Raw genomic sequence first — 17,276 nt, forward strand, 5'->3', positions numbered from 1 at the left:
GCCGGGGTCCCGGGTGCCGGGCGGACTCAGGGCCCTGTGAGCTCCCGCTGCTGCGCCCGTGAACTCTACCTCGGCCCGAGGGCCACCGCCTCACCCGGAGAGCCGGGGCCACCGCGCAGGGAAGGTTCTGCCGTATGTTTGATCGGTGGCTGCAGTTTGGGGACCGAAGGCTGAGTGGGAAGTTCTGAAGAAGGGAAGTGGCGGGGGGCGGGGCGGGGAGAGCACACCTGACAGATTAAATAGCTTGTGTGTACGAAGGTGTGAAAGAGCACGATCCCAGCGTGTGTGTGTGTGTGTGTGTGTGTGTGTGTGTGTGTCCGCGCCCGTGCAGTGGGGACCTAACGCAGGACGCACAGGCTATAGAGCATGTGAAACCATAAGCAACAGCAAAAATTTCCATTGCACTGAGAAGTGCCAGCACAGTGCAAAGACATTTGCATACACTTCCTCCTTGAAATCCTCATGAAATCTTAAGAGAAAGGAAGTATTTCTTAATCCTCATTTGCAGATGAGAAACTCAGGGACAAAGAGGTGGAATAACTTGCTCAAGGTCACACAGGTAATAAACAGCAGACCTGAGATTTTAAGAGGCTGGAGTCAGGGCTCTTCACCACTCTAATCAAAATCAACTAACAGTGACTAAACTGCAGGACATATATATACTAACCAGGCTTCAAGGGTAGAGACTGGTGATCCTGAGCCTGGTTCCATATTCATGGATGTCAATCCTGGAGCTTCCTTATCCCCTTCTGGCACCTTCTACAAGTCTGGGTATCTCTCCTCGTGGCAAAGCTGCAGCCACAAAATGAGTCCCCTCCTCTGAGCCTCTCCCTTCTCAGAGGGGGAGAAACTTGCCCAGGGACCCCACTCCCAAGCCGTTCTAGGTTGAGCTAGAACCTAGCTGTGTGCCTCATGGGTTAGGCTGGCCGAGGTTCACCCCCAGGGCAGGCTGTGCTCACAGGACCCTGCTAAAATGGGGTTCTGTTCTGTTAACGAGGAAGTTAAAAGTATCAGCCTCACCTGTGTGAGACCTGGGATGAAATACGACGAAATGTTTAGAAGGTGTAAGTCAAGCTAACAAAATGTTAAAACATGTTCTCTCCTCTTACTTTGTCAAATAAATGTTTATGATGACCTGAAGCTCAGGTTCAAGTTTGGAATTCTCATGCTCTTTGGAGTTCTGTAGCAGGAGTTGGCAGCTTGGAGGAGCTGGCTTCTCCCTACGGCTTTGTTCTGTCCCCCATCCCAACGGACATGCACATATGTGGACATCCGGGCTGCAGGTTTAGGCTCTGCCTGTGCACTTCACGCACTGCCTCCCCTTTCCACCGGTACCGGTCCATGGACTGTTAGGACCAGGGCTGCACAGCAGGAGGTGAGCGGCGGGTTGGTGAGCGAAGCTTCTTCTATATTTGCAGCCGTTCCCCAGTATCACTGCCTCAGCTTCACCTCAGATCGTCAGGCATTAGATGCTTATAGGAGCACTGGTCCTGGTGCCAAAAAGGCTGGGGACCGCTGCTAAGGCCTGGGGTCAGGGCCTCTCTTGTCTGGGTATTAGGCATTACAGGTCCTTGAGTCTGCCAGAACCGTGTACTTGACAGGCACATGGCTCCAACGACTCAGCGGCTCCATTCTCACCTGCCATAGGACATGGGGTCCAAACCAGGTTATGAACATAGTTCCACTGCCTCTGGCTCTTCCTGGGCAATCCTACACGCTGCTCATGTTCTTGAGAGTTTGTTGCCAGCTCTCCCTCTGTTCCTGGTTCTGTGTTCTATATCAAGTTTTGGAAATTTGGAGCAGAAGGAATTTACTAGAAGGCAATTGAAAGCTCACAACTTAGGGGAAGGCTAGAGAACCAGGCTTGGAGATTGTGGTTCTAGAGGCCATGACACAGGAACCCAGGAAGTCTCATGAAATGGATGTGTCAGATCCCCCAGAAGCAGCACCTGAGATGGGGAGTCTTGTAGCCATGCTTTGTGAAGGAGACTGTCAGGAGGGAGGGACGGACGCTGGATGAGCCGGGGAAGAAGCCAGGCAAAGATGGGGGTTCAGCTGGAGTCTAGCCTCAGCCTGACCCTACAGAGCTCAAGAGTGCGAGGGGCACCACTATGTTGCCCTACTATAAGGCAAAGAGTGTGGATTTTAAAAATATTTGTGTATTACTGTTATTGGTCAAGAAGGTCGGGGAGAGGAAACCTCTGGGCATCTTCTCGGGGAGGTGGCTCCCATAGGCTGAGGGTAAGTCTCCGGAGACAGGCTAGCCATAGCCATTAGCAATAACACCCACAGCATCTGGGGCAAGAGGGACACAGCATCAACAGCATCCATTCTAGGGATGGCTTCAAGTGCCATTAGCCTGTCCCTCTCAGACTCCCACTCCAAGGAAGGGTGGCTATGTGGCTTAGCTTAGGCATTTGACTAAAGCTCCCTCAGAATGGAGCCAGTGGAGAAAGAAAATCAGGGTAATATTATAGGGAAGGGGCAATGGATGCTGTAGAACTAATCCCTCCCCCCAAAAATCCACTGTGATATTTTTCTGAAATCAGAACCAGAGTCTCATCTTTCCTGCCCCTACCCCTAACCTTAGAACCGATCTCCTGAAGGTTTGTGTGGTACCCTAGAAATGCTTTATTGCCTGTCTCTCTGGCCTACTAGAGAGAGTTCTTTTAATCAATGTGTCCCCAGGACCTGTAATGGGCCCCACATTTGCTCTTTAATAAATGACGAAGGTAGTGTGCTGGCCACTCCCAATGAGCCCGTTTCTCCATCTGTGCTGACTGCCTGTAGTTAGACATTTGTCAGGATACAAAGTATTATTAGCAAAAGAGCATTTTCTGACTTGCCCCGCCTCTCTCTAAGGATTCTGACTTTGCCCTCCCGGATCCTCCACCTAACTCCCCCATCAGCAATTGTCTAGGATTTTGTGATTGTTCCAGTTATTACTGTGGTGTAACAAACCACTCCAAAATGCAGTGCTCAAAACATTTTATCCTGTTCATGGATTCTGAAGGTCAGGAGTCCAAATAGGGCACAGCAAGGACACCTTTTCTCTGCCCCACAATGTCTGGGGCCTCCACTGGAAATAGTGAATGGCTGGGAACTGGAATCATCTGGAGACTTCTCATTCACCTTCCTGGGCGCCTGGTCTGGGATGACCCAAAGGCTGGGCTCAGCTGGGACTGCTGCCTGGAGCTCCTGCCTACTGTGGCCTGTGTGGCTTTTCACAGCTCGGTGGCCTAGAGATAGTTGGACTTCCTGCGTGGTGGTTCAGGGCTTCAAGAGAGAGTCAACAAATGAGTCAGAAGTGATGTAGGACTTTATGGTAGTCTTAGAAATCATATGTGGTTACTGTTGTCACCCTGGATGTGTCGAAGAGTGACAAGAGAAGGAACAGAGTGACACTTTGGATGGAAGGAGTGTCGAATGATTGGCACAATCCCTTAAAATAGTCACAGTGGTCAGTGAGGAAAGGATGAAGACTAAAGTTTGAATAGATTTTTCTAAGAGGTGTTACAAAGAGGTATGGGAGAGCTGCAGAAAAGTCGTGTGGGAAGTGGATGGGGGGACCAAAGAAGAATTTTACGAAGTGTTGCTGAGTAACATCTCAGTGTGAAATGGCATGTTGCTGAATCTGTGTTTCTTTTGCTCCAGATCACTCCAAGACTGAACCACATGGCATTATACAGACCAAACTCAAGCAGGCACAGGCGGGCTGTGCCCCCTCCTGCCCCTGGGGTTCTTAAATGAGGAAACTTTCAGGGTTGGAGGCGCTTACCATCATTTCCGTCATCTCATTATAGAAGGTCAATTTACCAAGGCCACCTCATGCATGAGCGCGTGCCCCAGCATCTCATTTCCCCTTGTGTTCGTGCTCCCGGCCCCTCCTCATTCCCAGCGGCCGGATCCCCCCCAGCCTGATCTCATCCTTTGGGTGAGAGAGAGAGGAAGGCAGGTGAGAGGGGCTCTCTCTGGAGGATCCTGGTTTCTGAGACAGGCTAATTACAGGCTTCCTAATTAATGAGCCATGGGAGTGCATTTCAAATCAGCTGAGTCACAGTTGATGTCTAGGCCCTGGGCCCAAGGGGAAGGTATCAGCAATTGTGGGCGGGGGAGGCCTGCCTGTGTCTGTCTCCTCCACTGATTCTCTACTTGTTTAAACCTAGCTTTCCTTATGGGTTTAGAGCGTGCCAGCAGCAGCCCCTTCCTCCCTGCTCTTGCCTGTTTCTTGACATCTTCCTGGGACCCCTCTCCATTCTGTCCATCCCTCATGCTGTCCTCTCCGCGGCCTCCGCCCCCCAGGACCACACAGGGCACATTTGGTTATTGTTTCTCAACACCCAGTTTCCTTTTCAAACTGGATCTCCTTCAGCCATACTCATCACACAGCTGGGATCACTATCTGCATTAACGGCAGCCACTTCTGATAGGATCCTAGCACTCACTGCTTTTGGCCAAAGTCTGCCCAAGAGCACACAGATACTTTTCCATTGACATTTCAACCAGGAGATTTATCCATTTACATGAAGTTAACTCCGCTGAGCCTTTCTTAAGGAAACATCTTTTATTTTTGTGCCTAGAGGTGTAATAATGTAGAATTTTCTAAAACTTGGTCATGAGTTATTCTATTGCCTTTTTTGTGCCTCTGGTTCTGGGAGTACCAGGTGAGCTTGGACTCTAGGTCAGTGCTAGCAGTGCCCCTGTGCCCTGCACAAAGTCCCAGTTGCATGGAGGGATCCAAGAGGCCCTGCGGTGACAATATCCAGGCCATCCCTGTAGGAGGGAATCGAGGTAGCTCCTTGCCACCCTCTGCTACCTAGAGAGCATCTCAGGAGTTAGGAGTTGGTGGCCCTGGAGCCAGTCAGATGAGCTCTTCATGGAACTGAGCCTTGGCTTCCTCTTTTCTCCAAGAGTTGTGAGTATTAAATGAGATAATACATATAAAGCACAGAGCACGATGCCCAGAACAGTGCACTCAATACATAGAAACTTTTTTTTAACTTTTGAATGCAAAGGGTTTTTTTTTTTTTTTTAATACATATGGCCTTCAAAGTCTCTGTAATCTCCTTGATAATACATGCAAAGTTATGTACATGTAAATGATTTGTTCCTGGGCCCGTTCTCTGGACGCAGTTGGCCCCTTCATGGGAAGGTTCATAAGAGCAAAGGGCCGCACCGAGGGCCAGTTGCACAAGTTCCTACTTTGGTCCAGCACTGTCCAACAGAACTTGCTTTGATGGCAGAAATGTTCTATATCTGTGCTATCCAATAGAATAGCCACTAGCACATATGAATAGTAAGGACTTGAAATGTGGCTGGTGTGACTGAGATACTGAGTTTTTAATTTTTTTTACTTTTAACTAATTTAAATAGCCACATGTGGCTACTGGTTACTGTACTTGACAGTGCATCCTTGGTAATTCCCAACCCATCCACTCTCCTTCCTAAAACTGGAAGGAAAGATCCTACCTGTCCGAGCAGGTTGAGAGGTCAGTAGGCTAGAGTGGGCTGTGGAGAGGGCTGGACAGGAAGCTGACAGTGTGCAGAGGGGCCAGCTTGAGGCAGCCCTGCCCCACCCAGTGGCCATCACAATGGCAGCCAGCCCAGCATCACAATACTGCAGGCGGGAGGTGAGCAGTAGCCTGGCAGGTGGTTTTTTCCAGGGGCAGGTCTCTTTGTCTGCAGACCTACTTACAAAACCCAGGCGGCAGAGGACCGGTTCCTGGGGTATGGAAAAGCACCCAGCCGCTGAGCAGCCTCAAGCTGGAGACCTACAGGAGAAAGCAGGGCAGGCATGGAGATGCAGCAACCTACTACTCTACCCCGGGGCCCAGGTGCTGCAGGGTCCTGCGGCCCCGCTGCCGGGCAGTGCAATACTCTGTGAGCACTGAGCAGCTTCTCGTCTTCTTCCTAGCGATTTGGTTCTTCTACTTCTTCTACCTTTAGGACTACTCCTGAGCGGCCTTCCCTTCCGCCTGCTCCGGGGCTGGAGGGCGACAGCAGAGAGCATGACAGAGAGCACGGCCCAGCCCCTGCGAATGAGGGCAGAGAGGGGTCAAGGGCTGGGACCTTCGCCCCACAGAGACGATGGTCAGGACACGGGCAAGGTCTCACTCTGCACCTTGGAGATGAGCACTGGGGTCCTGTGTCGCAAAATCTCAGGTGCCACAGCCCAGCCTCCTGCTCTCGACGGCCTGGAGCTGCACGCCCTGAACGGGCTTCGTGATGAGTAAATGAGAGAGAAAAGGGAAAAGACGTGTGGCCCAAAGAACCTGTGGTGGGGCAAGCGGTCAGTGGGTCATGTCAAGGCTTTGCGTCCCGAGTCTCTCAGTCGATGGAGCCCATGTATTTACTGGTTAGAAATAAAATGTTTCTGAGCCTCCTTGGCAGCAAGAAAAATGTTATTCCTATTTTTTACGGGAGAGAAACTGAGCCCAGAAATGCTTAGTGTGTTTCTAGCAAGAGTGTTTAAAACAACCACTTCCTTTGGGGCCGGGTCGGGGGGTGGGGGCTCTTTAAAATGAGAGAAAATGGATGTATCTCCAAGGATGTGGGTGTGGCTCCATCTGGTTGGAGGACAGGAACTGTCCCACCCCAGTGGCTCTCATGCCCAATTTCCCACCGAGCCCCCAGCAGGAGAGGAGGTAGCTTGCCCTCATCTGGGCATGCTTCATGCTGACTCCATGCTGGTGGCTTCCTCTGGCTCCCAGGGGTGGGGCAGACAGGACAACTCCCAGAGAGAGGAGCTCCCTGAGGCTGCCAACCTGCTTGTGGGAACTAGACTGTTGCCCTGAGACTGTGACAGGCTGAGGGTAGGAATCGTCCCCCTGCCCCCACCAGTAGTGCTTTTGCTACAAATGCTGGGACTCTTCTTAGAACACGAGCACTCGAGGAGGGTAAGGCAAGAATCTAAAATGGCCCAGATATTTAAAGCCAAAGGGCACACGGGAGCCTTGTCAGCCAAGAGGAAAGCCTTCCAGTGCAGACCCTGGTCTCATGTCAGGCTGCGTCAAGGGAAGTACCACCAGGAGGCAGAGGGAAGGATGCTGCCACCTTTAGGGCATAGGAATCCCAGAGGAACTCTCAGAAATGTAGATTCCCAAACCTCAACCCAGATCTCTAAATTCTTGGGTTTGGACTGGAGTTCAAGAATCCGAATTTTTAATTAGCTACTCCCTTCCTCAGTCAGTATACGGACTGTAGTTCTCTCTGCCCCATGTGTAAAGCACGGAAAACAGTGTGAACGCCGGCCTCCATGCCCAAAGTTCCCCATCAGGAGCAAGGCAGCAGGCCCATGGGCAGGGAGGGAGGGAGAGCAGGCAGCCCAGAGCCCTGGGTGGCTAGAGGGCTCCCACGGCCTGTCCACAGGGCCTACGACAGAATCTCAAGGATAAAATATGAACCTCTCTGGGCTGCGCCTTCCCAGACATCCTCAGAAGGTAAGAGGGAAAAGTACAGTGTAGCTTCTCACTGACGTTCTTCTAGTGACTAGAAGCTATTCCATAACAGTTGTAGGAATATACAGTTTCTCTCTGAGACCCCATTAAACCAAATTTTGAATGGAACAAGAAATGCAGCTTATATACAAAGAGTTTTCTGGAAATAGGTCTCAGGCAGGAAAGTTGCCTTCCTCCTGAGGGCAGCAGCCAGCTCTGCTACCAGGCAGCTGAGTTCGCACTGGCAGCCAGCCCCAGGGAGGGCATTCAACCCTCTCCACCTGTGCACGCCCACCTGCAAACCCTCACCACACATCTGAAAATACAACCTCTTGTCCCTTTAGGCCATTGACCTGAATTATATAGCCTGATTAGGTGACTGCTCACAGCTGCCTGTGACAGTCCCACTTTGTGTGAGTGCAGGTGGGGAACAGGAGTATGACGACACAGACCAGTAATCTACCAGGAGGAAGCCCACAGCAGACGTCAACCATCACTTTATTAAGGCTCAGCGTAGTTGGCCAGTAGGGGGCTGAGTCATTCACTTCACAGACCCCTGCCGTGGTCCACTTTTGGATGACACTGAAGGTGGAGGCTCTGAGACCCTGAGCCACAGTCTATTGTGCTCCACGCACATCCACCCTGCGGGGCGGGGAGGGGGTGGTGAATGCAGATAACCAGGGTGGGGCTGGCTCTAGCAGGTGCAGGGCTCTGGTAGGAGGGTGTCGGGGAGATACAGGAGGGCAGGGGCATCTACCCCATCCTTCCCAGCCCAAACTATGGCTTTGTTATCCTGTTGCCACTGGCGTAGCAGTGGAGTGACCCTCCCCGAGCCCGCGCTCCAGGCCTGTGCTGCACTGTGGGAGGCGATAACAGGAAAGCCCTTGGGAAAGGAGAGGCCTCTCTGGGGACCTGTGACCCCAGCCAGACCTCAGGGGAGCTATGACCGCCCCCCACACTCCTGTTCCGCCCAGCAATGGGTCTTCTCAGGTTGAGACCAGTCACTCAGAAGTGGACCCGCAGCACGTCCTGGCTGGCGACTGGCCGCTGGCAGGCTGAGCACGTCATGGACAGGGAGCGCTGCTTCTCACCCAGGCAGGGCCGGCACAGGAGGTGGCCACAGGGAAGCTGGTACACGGGCTCCTTTTTGAAGTAGGGAGAAAACACTCTTTTGCAGGAGGCACACTCGGGGTCCAGGATGCTCCCAGGCTGCTCTGGTAAATCAGGGAGGAAAATAGGTCAGGGTTAGGGAAAGCTGCCCCACCAGGCCCCATCTGGGAGGCAGGGCACATGCCTGGAGTGGGACAAGAAGTTTCCCCTTCCTCTACCCCTGCAGCAGCCTGGCTTCTTCCCTCCTCGGCCACCTCTGGCTGATCTGGGAGCAGAGAGGTACCGGAGAGCCTGGGAACCCGGAAGCCTTCCTCCTGATCATTAAATCTCGGTGCTTCCATGAATGATCAAAAAAAGCTGGCTCCTGAGGGCAGTCAGGCAGCACTAGGCCCTTCCTCCTGATCTCCCAACAAGTTGTACTTTCCCCTGGGACAGACTCCCAAGGCCAGAGCAAAGCACAAGCTTGCCCTGACAATCTAGATAAACTGCAAGAAAATGAAAAAGCAGAAAATAGGCTGGGCTGGGCAGGTCAAGGAAGGGGAGGGAGGTCGCTCAAGGGGCAGGGCTGAGGTCTGTCTGCGGCAGGCCTGCTTGCTTCTCTGCAGCTCTGCAGCCCAGCAGCTCCCTTCCTGTGCTGTGGTGCTCTCTCCCTCCACACTTCCCACAGGGCCTCCTGAATGAGGGCCACAGCAGTAGATCCTGTTACCCTCTCCTCCCCTACCTATACCCTCTTCCTTTTCTTGTGGCCCTTGAATAAGTGGGCTGTTCCTTCTCTCCCAATCAACACCTCTCTGGAGAGGGCAAGGATGGCCTCTTGGGGAAGAGCCATAAGAATGAAAAGGGACCAGCCATGCAAAGAGTGAAAGGGACAGGAAGTACGAAGAATGGCTGGTCCATTAAAGAAAGAGAGAAGACACAGAGGTGTGATATGTGACCGTGTGGCTCCAGGTGAGATGGCAGAGAAGGTTAGATGGAGGCCGGAGCATGTAGGACCTCACGGGCAGCAGGACTTTCAATTTTATTCCAAGTTCAATGAAATGCGATGGAGGAATTCTAAGAAGTGGAGGGCCATGATCTGGTTTACACTATAAGGTCTCTCTGGCTCCTGTGAGGATGATGGACTATGGTAAAGAAAGCATGGTTGTGTGGGAACAGTAGGAGCTGCTGCAGAAGGCCGGGGAAGCATGGCAGAAGCTGGGGCCAGGGTGAAGCAAGGGCAGTGGAGCAGAGGACCGCTCTGAGATCTACTTTAGAGGAATGTGAACAAGACTTGATGAAGAACAGAAAGCCAGTGTGAAGACACTGAGGGAAAACCAGGGATGACCTCCAAGTTATAGGCCTGACAGAAGGGCAGAGGATGCTGCTCCTTACCCTGGACGGGATGATGGACGTGGCGGGGGAGAACCTTTGGAGAAGTTTCGAGTTAGAATGTTCACTCAAGAGATTCACGACTTTCCCAAGTGGAGGGGCCAAGCAGCTGTCTCGGAGGTCGGGGTCTGAGTTCCAAGGAGAGGTGGAAGCTACAGATAAGCCTGGCCAGTCACTGGCCAAATGGGCTCTCACTTGGGTGACAGAGAGGACTGAAAGAATAAGGTTCAGGACCAGAGCCTGGAAGAGAAGGAAAAGTCGGCAATGGAAAGAGGGACCACTGAAAACAGGAAGAAAAAGAGCAGAATATCTGGAAGGCCAAGAGAGAAGGTGTTTCAAGAAAAAAAGGCTGGTTAGCCACATCAGACAGTGCTGAGAGGATAAGTGACTGTCGTATTTAGGGTCATGGAAATTGCTGGTTATTTGAACATGACAGGTTCTTGAGAATGGTTAGGATGGCAAACATAATTAGAGAGACAAGGAGATGGGGACGAGAGGCAGAAGAGGCAAGATGGCCTGCGATCCAAACCACAGGAGGGCCTGGCTCTGGCTAGGCAGGAGGAAGCAAGTACGCCTTATCATCAGTCCCACCAGGCTGCATGTTGGAGAAGATGCCCCAGCATTCCAGTCGAGTCCTCTCACTTTGTAGTCTAACTGATTCCATCATCCAGTGTGGTCCCAGGTTCATTTCAGGCAATTGGCTCAGTAAGCTATCACTGTTCTTTTCTAAGACTAAGAAAATGTTATTAAGGGATGAAGATGACATACTCAACCCCGAACTACACATTTACATAAAGTACCCCAGACATCAGATGGGAGACAGACTAGATAAGAAAAATAAACTAAAGAGGAGAAGTAAACAAAAGTCCTAAGGACAGACAACTAGCATTAGATCTTACCATAAAACACAGCAGGGGTAGCGAAACCCTAAGCCCACAGAATTACTAAGAGCTGACTAAAGAAAGCCTTTCCTGTGAAGAGTTAAACTTCACAGGCTGCCCCTCAGCTCTCCCTGGAAAAGGAAAGAAAACAGGTTCTGCAGGCCTGGGTGTTGGGGCTAAGGAGCTGGGCATGGAAATCCACAGAGCCCCAGAGGCATGGCCCAGTGCACCACTCAAGGGCTCCAAGGAGGTGGACAGGCCCCATGTTACCCGAACTGGTGCCTGGCCTCCAGGAAGTGCTGCTTCCTCTTGTGCCAAGGTGCTGGAGCTGTCCCCTGGTCAGCCGTGCTGTGAAGGAGGGCATGGAGCCAAGAGTCGACGTCAAGGCAATTTCCAAGCTTTGTGACAGCTTCTGCTCGTGGGACACTGGATCTAACAAGAGATGCACAGACCGCAATATCCAGAGAGAAGTTTGGCTGAGGACTACAAAAATGGCACTTCCAGCTTCAAATAGACACAAATATAAAGTCTTCCCTAATATCTACTAGTGGATTGTGATGACAATACTGGAGTTAAAGCCTGGGGACCCTGGCAGTTGCTACTATCCCACCCGTTTTCCGGGTTCCGGGCTCTGTGTTAGCTTTCCTCCTCCTGGATAAACTGGGGGCAGGCAGAGGCCACCTTGTGGCTCACCAGCAGAACCACACTCTACTTTCTGAAGAACTCCCTGCCAGCCAAAGAAATGACTGAGGCAAGCAAATGTCCAGCTCCCTGCCCTGTTCTCTCCCCAGCAGCCTTAGTCTGATCTTTCCCCATCTCCTCCCCTCCAGGGATCCCACCGCTCTGCGGGGCCACTGGCCTGCACTCGAGGCATTTGTAAATTTGCTTTAGGTAAAGCAAAGCAGTTACTATCAAGTAGAACAATTAAGACCTCACTCTGCCCACTCCACAATCAAGGGGCCTTGTCTGTGTGGTCTACAGAAAGCCAAGCAATGGGCTGATGGTGAAAGCAATGGAGGAGGGTGACAGCTGCCCAAGAAAGGAACCAGAGACCTGCCTGGTTTCTAAACTGCCCAAAGTGGGAAATGAAACGTTTTGTCTATAGTTCGTAGGACACAGATATCAGCTTGGGCCCTTGAAGGAGCACTGGTCAGCATGATCCTGTGTCACCAACAAATCTGTCAAGGCTAATACCACTGGAGACCTCCACAGATATCTGGGTCTAAGGACTTTTCTCCTTGTCTTGGCCACTGTATCTCAGATACTTCCAAGAGTTTCTGGGGGTCATGGTAACTACAATTTACACTCAAATTCAAAGAAGACACAAATGTAAACTTTAACTACTACCTGCACAGGCCTTTTAGAGTAAGAGAGGAAATTAAAGAATAAAATCTAAACAGACAAATTTTCATAAAGAAAAAGCTGTCAAAGAGCTAGCTCCAAAAGCATCAAACACTGACAATCGCAGGGAATAATACCAAATGTGTAAAGAGTAAATGATGCTAATACGATTCAATTGTTTCAGAGTATAGAATAGGAAAATTTCCTAATTTGTCTTATGAAGCAAATAAATCATTCATGCCAAAACCCGATCAAATATGGTTAGTACACTCATATGTACGCATGCCCGCGCACACACACACACAGAACAGTCCCATCTCACTAATAAATGTAAAAATCCTAAATAAAACACTAGCAAACAGAACCAAGCAGCCCATTAAAAAGAGCATGACCAAACGAAATTTACTCTAGGAATTTAATAATGGTTTAATACTGAAAGTCTATTAATGTACTTTCTCACGTTAAAAGATCTCAGGATAAAAAAATCATAATTTCACCTCCATTGATACTGAAAAGGTATTACACAAAATTCAACCACCAATCCTAGATTAAAACAGTGAGAGTGTCTGAAATGGCTCCCAAGGAACCCCACCTCTGGACACTCCTGCCCTGGGGTACCCCTGAGTGTAGGCTGGATTTACGTGACTTGCTTCTAAGAGAATACAGCAAAAGTGATGGAATGACACTTTCAAGATTAGATTATTCAAGACTGAGTTCCAATTTGTTTGCACACTCTGGTGGACACAGCTCCCATGCTGACCTTGAGAGGCAAGGAATTGAGTGCACTCTGGCCACAAGCCAACAAAGAAGAGAAGCCCCAGTGCAATAATTCAGCAGGGAACTGAATCCTGCAACAACCACGTGGATGAGCTTGGAAGTGAATCCTTCCCCAGTCAAGCCTTGATATGACTGCAGCCCCACCGACACTTTGATAGCAGCCTTGGAAGACCTTGAAGCAGATCATCCAGCCAAGTGACACCTTGATTCCTGACTAGAGAAGCTATGAGATAATGAATGTGGTGCTTTAAGCCAGTATATTTTGGGATAATTTAAGCTGGCAAAGCATAAAACCAAGGGCAGTAATGCCAAGTTATCACCAGGGAGGGACAGCAATGACAACGGGCACGGACATAAGATGGTATATTACCTGCTGAGCAGTCCATGTGTGTCAGACCAAGCTCACTGGCAGCTTTCATTTTCTTAGCAGTGTGCTCTGAGGTAGTGGGTGAGACCAGAAGGCTTGTGGTAGAAAAACAAGAAGCATTTACACCAAGGCTACCGTCTAGGGCATGTTCAGCCTGCTCCATCTTCCTTTTCCGAGATGGCAGAGCAATGGAAGAAGGGGTCACTGCCAAGGCAGTCTGTGCTCTTCCAAGCAGGTGGCAGCCAGGAATGGAGTGCTGGAGCAGGAAATGGTCGATACGGGCCTTCAGGGAGGGGTGAGGCAGGGGCTGGGAGTGTGGAGTAAAGGCTACCCCTGTGAAAGGGTCACTGGGCACTCGGCCCCATGTGGCTTCACTGCGGTTACACTTCTCCAGTGTGCTCTGGTCGATGACCTTGCCTGAGGGCAGCAGCATGGGGCAAGGCATGATCTCCAGGGTGATGGGATCCAGGAACTCCTCAGGCACATCCTGAATTACCTCAGCCAGTTCCTGCAGGTTGGAGGGGGCATGCTCGCCCTCAGATTGGCTCCCAGAGTCACAGTCACTCTCCATGGGCAAGGCCGGGGCCTGGAGAGCCAAGTCCTGAGGGAGGCTCTCTGAAGCAACCAGCAGGACACTGTCTATCACCTCCTGTGAGCAGGTTTTGGCTGGCTGACCCCACACTTCCAACCGCTTGATGCAAGGGATACCACTGCCTGTCACATGAGTGATACAGATCTTGAGATGGGCCACATGGTTAAGGGAAAGAGCCCCCTTATTCCAGAGCTCCTGGGCCACAATAGCAGGAGAAGGGAGTGTGACTTCCATCGGGACAAAAGGTGGCCTGGCCTTGAAACCCCTGTGGCTAAACACCACTTGGCTCTGGTTTTTCAAGAAGACTTTGCCTACCAAGGTGAACGCTTCCTTGTCCGGGATGGATGGCTCAGCTGGGCCCGGGGTCCGGCATTCAGGGGTATTCCAAGAACCTCTGCTGGATAAGGCGGATGTGTACATTTCCAGGCCAGTGACATTCTGGCCTACCCCAGCTGTGAGGTCTATGTTAATTCTACAGATTTCCACATTGAAGGGAAAAGAAACTGTCACATAAACTGGTGGCTTAATGAAATACTCTGTCCTAAAACCATGACTTCTCTTTGTGAGGTCTTCAGAGATGAGATTTTCTACTTCATAGCCATCAGCTGATATCTAGATTTAATGACAGTACGAGACACATTGATTTGATGAGATCCAAATGAAGACAGCTAGTTTTCAAGAACTTGCCTTTTCTAAGAAAACTCTTTAGAGAAAGTCTGAAGTTCCTCATTTAAAACTTCCTCTAGTACATCAAATTCGCCTGGGTTTTTCTGCAGGTACCCAAGATCAGGTTAAAGGCTGAGGGCAACTGTGTACCCAAGTACTGCTCATCCTCAAAACTCTGCCCAACCCAATCGAAATCCCTTCAAAATAACAGCTCTGTGAAAAGGGGGCATATATACTAGCGGGTTTTTTTTCCTTTTTATATCAGAAGATGAAAACATGCAGATTTATAAAAAACAAAGACAGTCATTAAAGTTCTCAATTTTGCATTTGGGCTACCCATTATAACAAGTTTCCCTAGGAAGGTATAACAAACAAGCTTCTTATAAATCTATGAATGGTGAACGCCATTGTAAAAAAAAAAAAAAAACCAAAAAGACACACGTGTGTGCACAGGGAAAAGGACCACAAAAAAAATTGGGAAATTTAAAAGTGAATGTGCTATAAGATAAGATTATGAATAGCTTTTTCTCCTTTTAATACTTCTAATACTTGTTATAACCAATGGAAATTTTAACATATCTTTGTCTGAAGAAGTCAACTTAACAATCTGGGAACCTAAAATAGTACGCTGAGTGCAGAAACCCCAAATTAGGGGAGGGGTCCAATTCTTCCCTTAGAGCCTCCTTATTCCAGGCTCTGAGCTGTGAAAGATACCCTTCTTACACAAAAGGGGAGGCAGCTTAATTCACATAAAAAATCCAAATAACAAATACAAGCCATTATTTCTAGCATCTGAAGTTACAAGAACTGGGGGAAAGAGTATTCCTACCTTCGCTCTGACATTGAGCAAAATTAAAATTTATCACCAGAGGGAAAGGAAAAGCACAATGAATACGACCTTCCACAAAACGAGTCACAGCTCACCTTGTAACGGAGCTGTCTGACTCTAGAGGTACAGCCTGACCCTCGCTTACCTAAATATCATCTGATGGAATCTAAAATAAGGAGGGTGAAAGCACATTAAGCATGAATTAAGTTCACTATCCAAGGGAGGAAATGGGGAAAAACATGACGAATAGATATCGTGTATGTATGTACATATGTATGTATGTATGTATGTATTTATATGTTTATTTTGTTTACCTTGTTGCAGTAAATTCTTGGTCTGAACTGTGGGAGGCAAAGATTTATTACCATCTTTGTGGCTGAAAGGATAGCTTCCAAGCATCAGAAACAGCCTTAAATAAAAAATAAAACTTGGTATTAGACAAGTGAAAATTCAATTTTAAACTTTTAGGAGTTGATTCCTAAGAGAAAAGAATCAAGCAGGGTAACAACAAAAACTTTCGTATACATTCACTCTCTTTGTATCCTACATGTAATGCTGGGGAAAAATGAGTCACTGAATAATCATGGAGACTTCTACTGCAGACTGAGCAGGTTGGCAAAGACTGCCATATCTCTGGCTGGCAGTTGTTCTTAGATGCACTGGAGACAAGGGCCTGTCAGCTCAGCAAGGGCCTCAGCCTAAGAAAGGGAGAGTCAAAAGTGGCTGAGCTCAGACAAAGAACAGGCTTATTTAGCCAGAGAGTGTAGAACGGAAAGAGTCACAGAAAAGAATCATAGTGTGCTAAGCATCTTTGTTACTTAACACTTGTTAATGCAAATAACATTTTATTAAAACAAAAAACAATAAGTCAAAAACATTATTATTAAGAAATAGAAAATCTTATCACTGGAATCACCTTAAAAGGACATCTAATCTAAACAGTCATTTCAATGACCAGTGTCCAGGGTGGGGAAAACAGGTGAAGGTGGTCAAAAGGTAACAGTAAGTTCTAGGGATGTTATGTACAATATGGGTGACTATAGATAACAATACTGTACTGTATATTTGAAAACTACTAAGAGAGTAGATCTTAAAAGTTCTCATTACCAAAAAAAGAACTATATGAGGTGATGGATATTAACTAACTTATTACAGTAATCACTGGGCAATACATATGTATATCAAACCATTACGTTGTACACCTTAAGCTTTTACAATGTCATATGTCAATGACAGTTCAACAAAACTAGAGGGAAAAAAAATAACCAATGTCCAATAGCCTTTGGTATTCGCTGTAGAGAAGTAGGGAAGCCACTAGAAACATCCCTCTCAGTAAGTGGCGAGCCTGTCCAATGGATCTGAATTCCTTGGGTGAGGCCAACCAGCCATGCTATGCTTTTCTATCTGGCTGACAGGGCCATGAAAAACGGTTAGCCCAAGAGGGACCAGGTCACCCTCTGAGGTCTTCGTCATGATCAGTAGGTGCCACTTGCAGAGGCCAAGCACACTGAGTGTCCTGCAACATTTTAGTGGGAAGTTTCTGCACAGTGAAGATCTGCCATGGAATCTTTAAATATTTATTATCTCAGCCTAGTCCCTAACATGGTTTTACCTACAAACACATAGTATTTTTTAACATGGTTTTAATATATGCTAAATTTTCTAGGAAGGGAACTTCCATGTATCATGGGAAGATAGTACTTTGTTTTGTTCAGATCTTTACCATGAGGTGTTCACCACTGCTGAAACCACATCACTGAGAGTAATGCTAATATACCTGACAGTCTACATTTTAGCAGTCTACATTCTAGGTGATTCTATATGTTGGTAAAAGCTTCTGATTACTTCTTTATGCCTTCTAGTATGGTCATACTCAAACATTTAAACATGAAAATAAATTTTATTATCA

The 17,276-nt window shown here is 48.7% G+C and overlaps 1 protein-coding gene across 8 annotated transcripts in view; it reads right to left on the reverse strand.

The window, feature by feature from the left end:
- Positions 1 to 7,915: 7,915 nt before the first annotated feature.
- Positions 7,916 to 17,276, reverse strand: part of UBOX5 (U-box domain containing 5) — a 33,793-nt gene continuing 24,432 nt past the window's right edge. For 6 of the 8 annotated variants that reach the window (XM_023537139.1, XM_011369610.2, XM_011369592.2 and 3 more), the window contains 4 exons: positions 15,682 to 15,776; positions 13,284 to 14,484; positions 11,066 to 11,227; positions 7,916 to 8,650 (listed from right to left, as the gene is read on the reverse strand). In XM_023537139.1, coding sequence (XP_023392907.1) covers positions 8,442 to 8,650; positions 11,066 to 11,227; positions 13,284 to 14,484; positions 15,682 to 15,735 — 1,626 coding nt within the window. In that variant the 5' untranslated portion in view covers positions 15,736 to 15,776 and the 3' untranslated portion in view covers positions 7,916 to 8,441. The remainder of the gene's footprint in view (positions 8,651 to 11,065; positions 11,228 to 13,283; positions 14,485 to 15,681; positions 15,777 to 17,276) is intronic. The other 2 variants (XM_011369634.2, XM_011369643.2) reach the window with 2 other exon arrangements.

The sequence above is a fragment of the Pteropus vampyrus genome, unplaced genomic scaffold (assembly GCF_000151845.1).
Source record: "Pteropus vampyrus isolate Shadow unplaced genomic scaffold, Pvam_2.0 Scaffold7, whole genome shotgun sequence".
Lineage (NCBI taxonomy): Eukaryota > Metazoa > Chordata > Mammalia > Chiroptera > Pteropodidae > Pteropus > Pteropus vampyrus.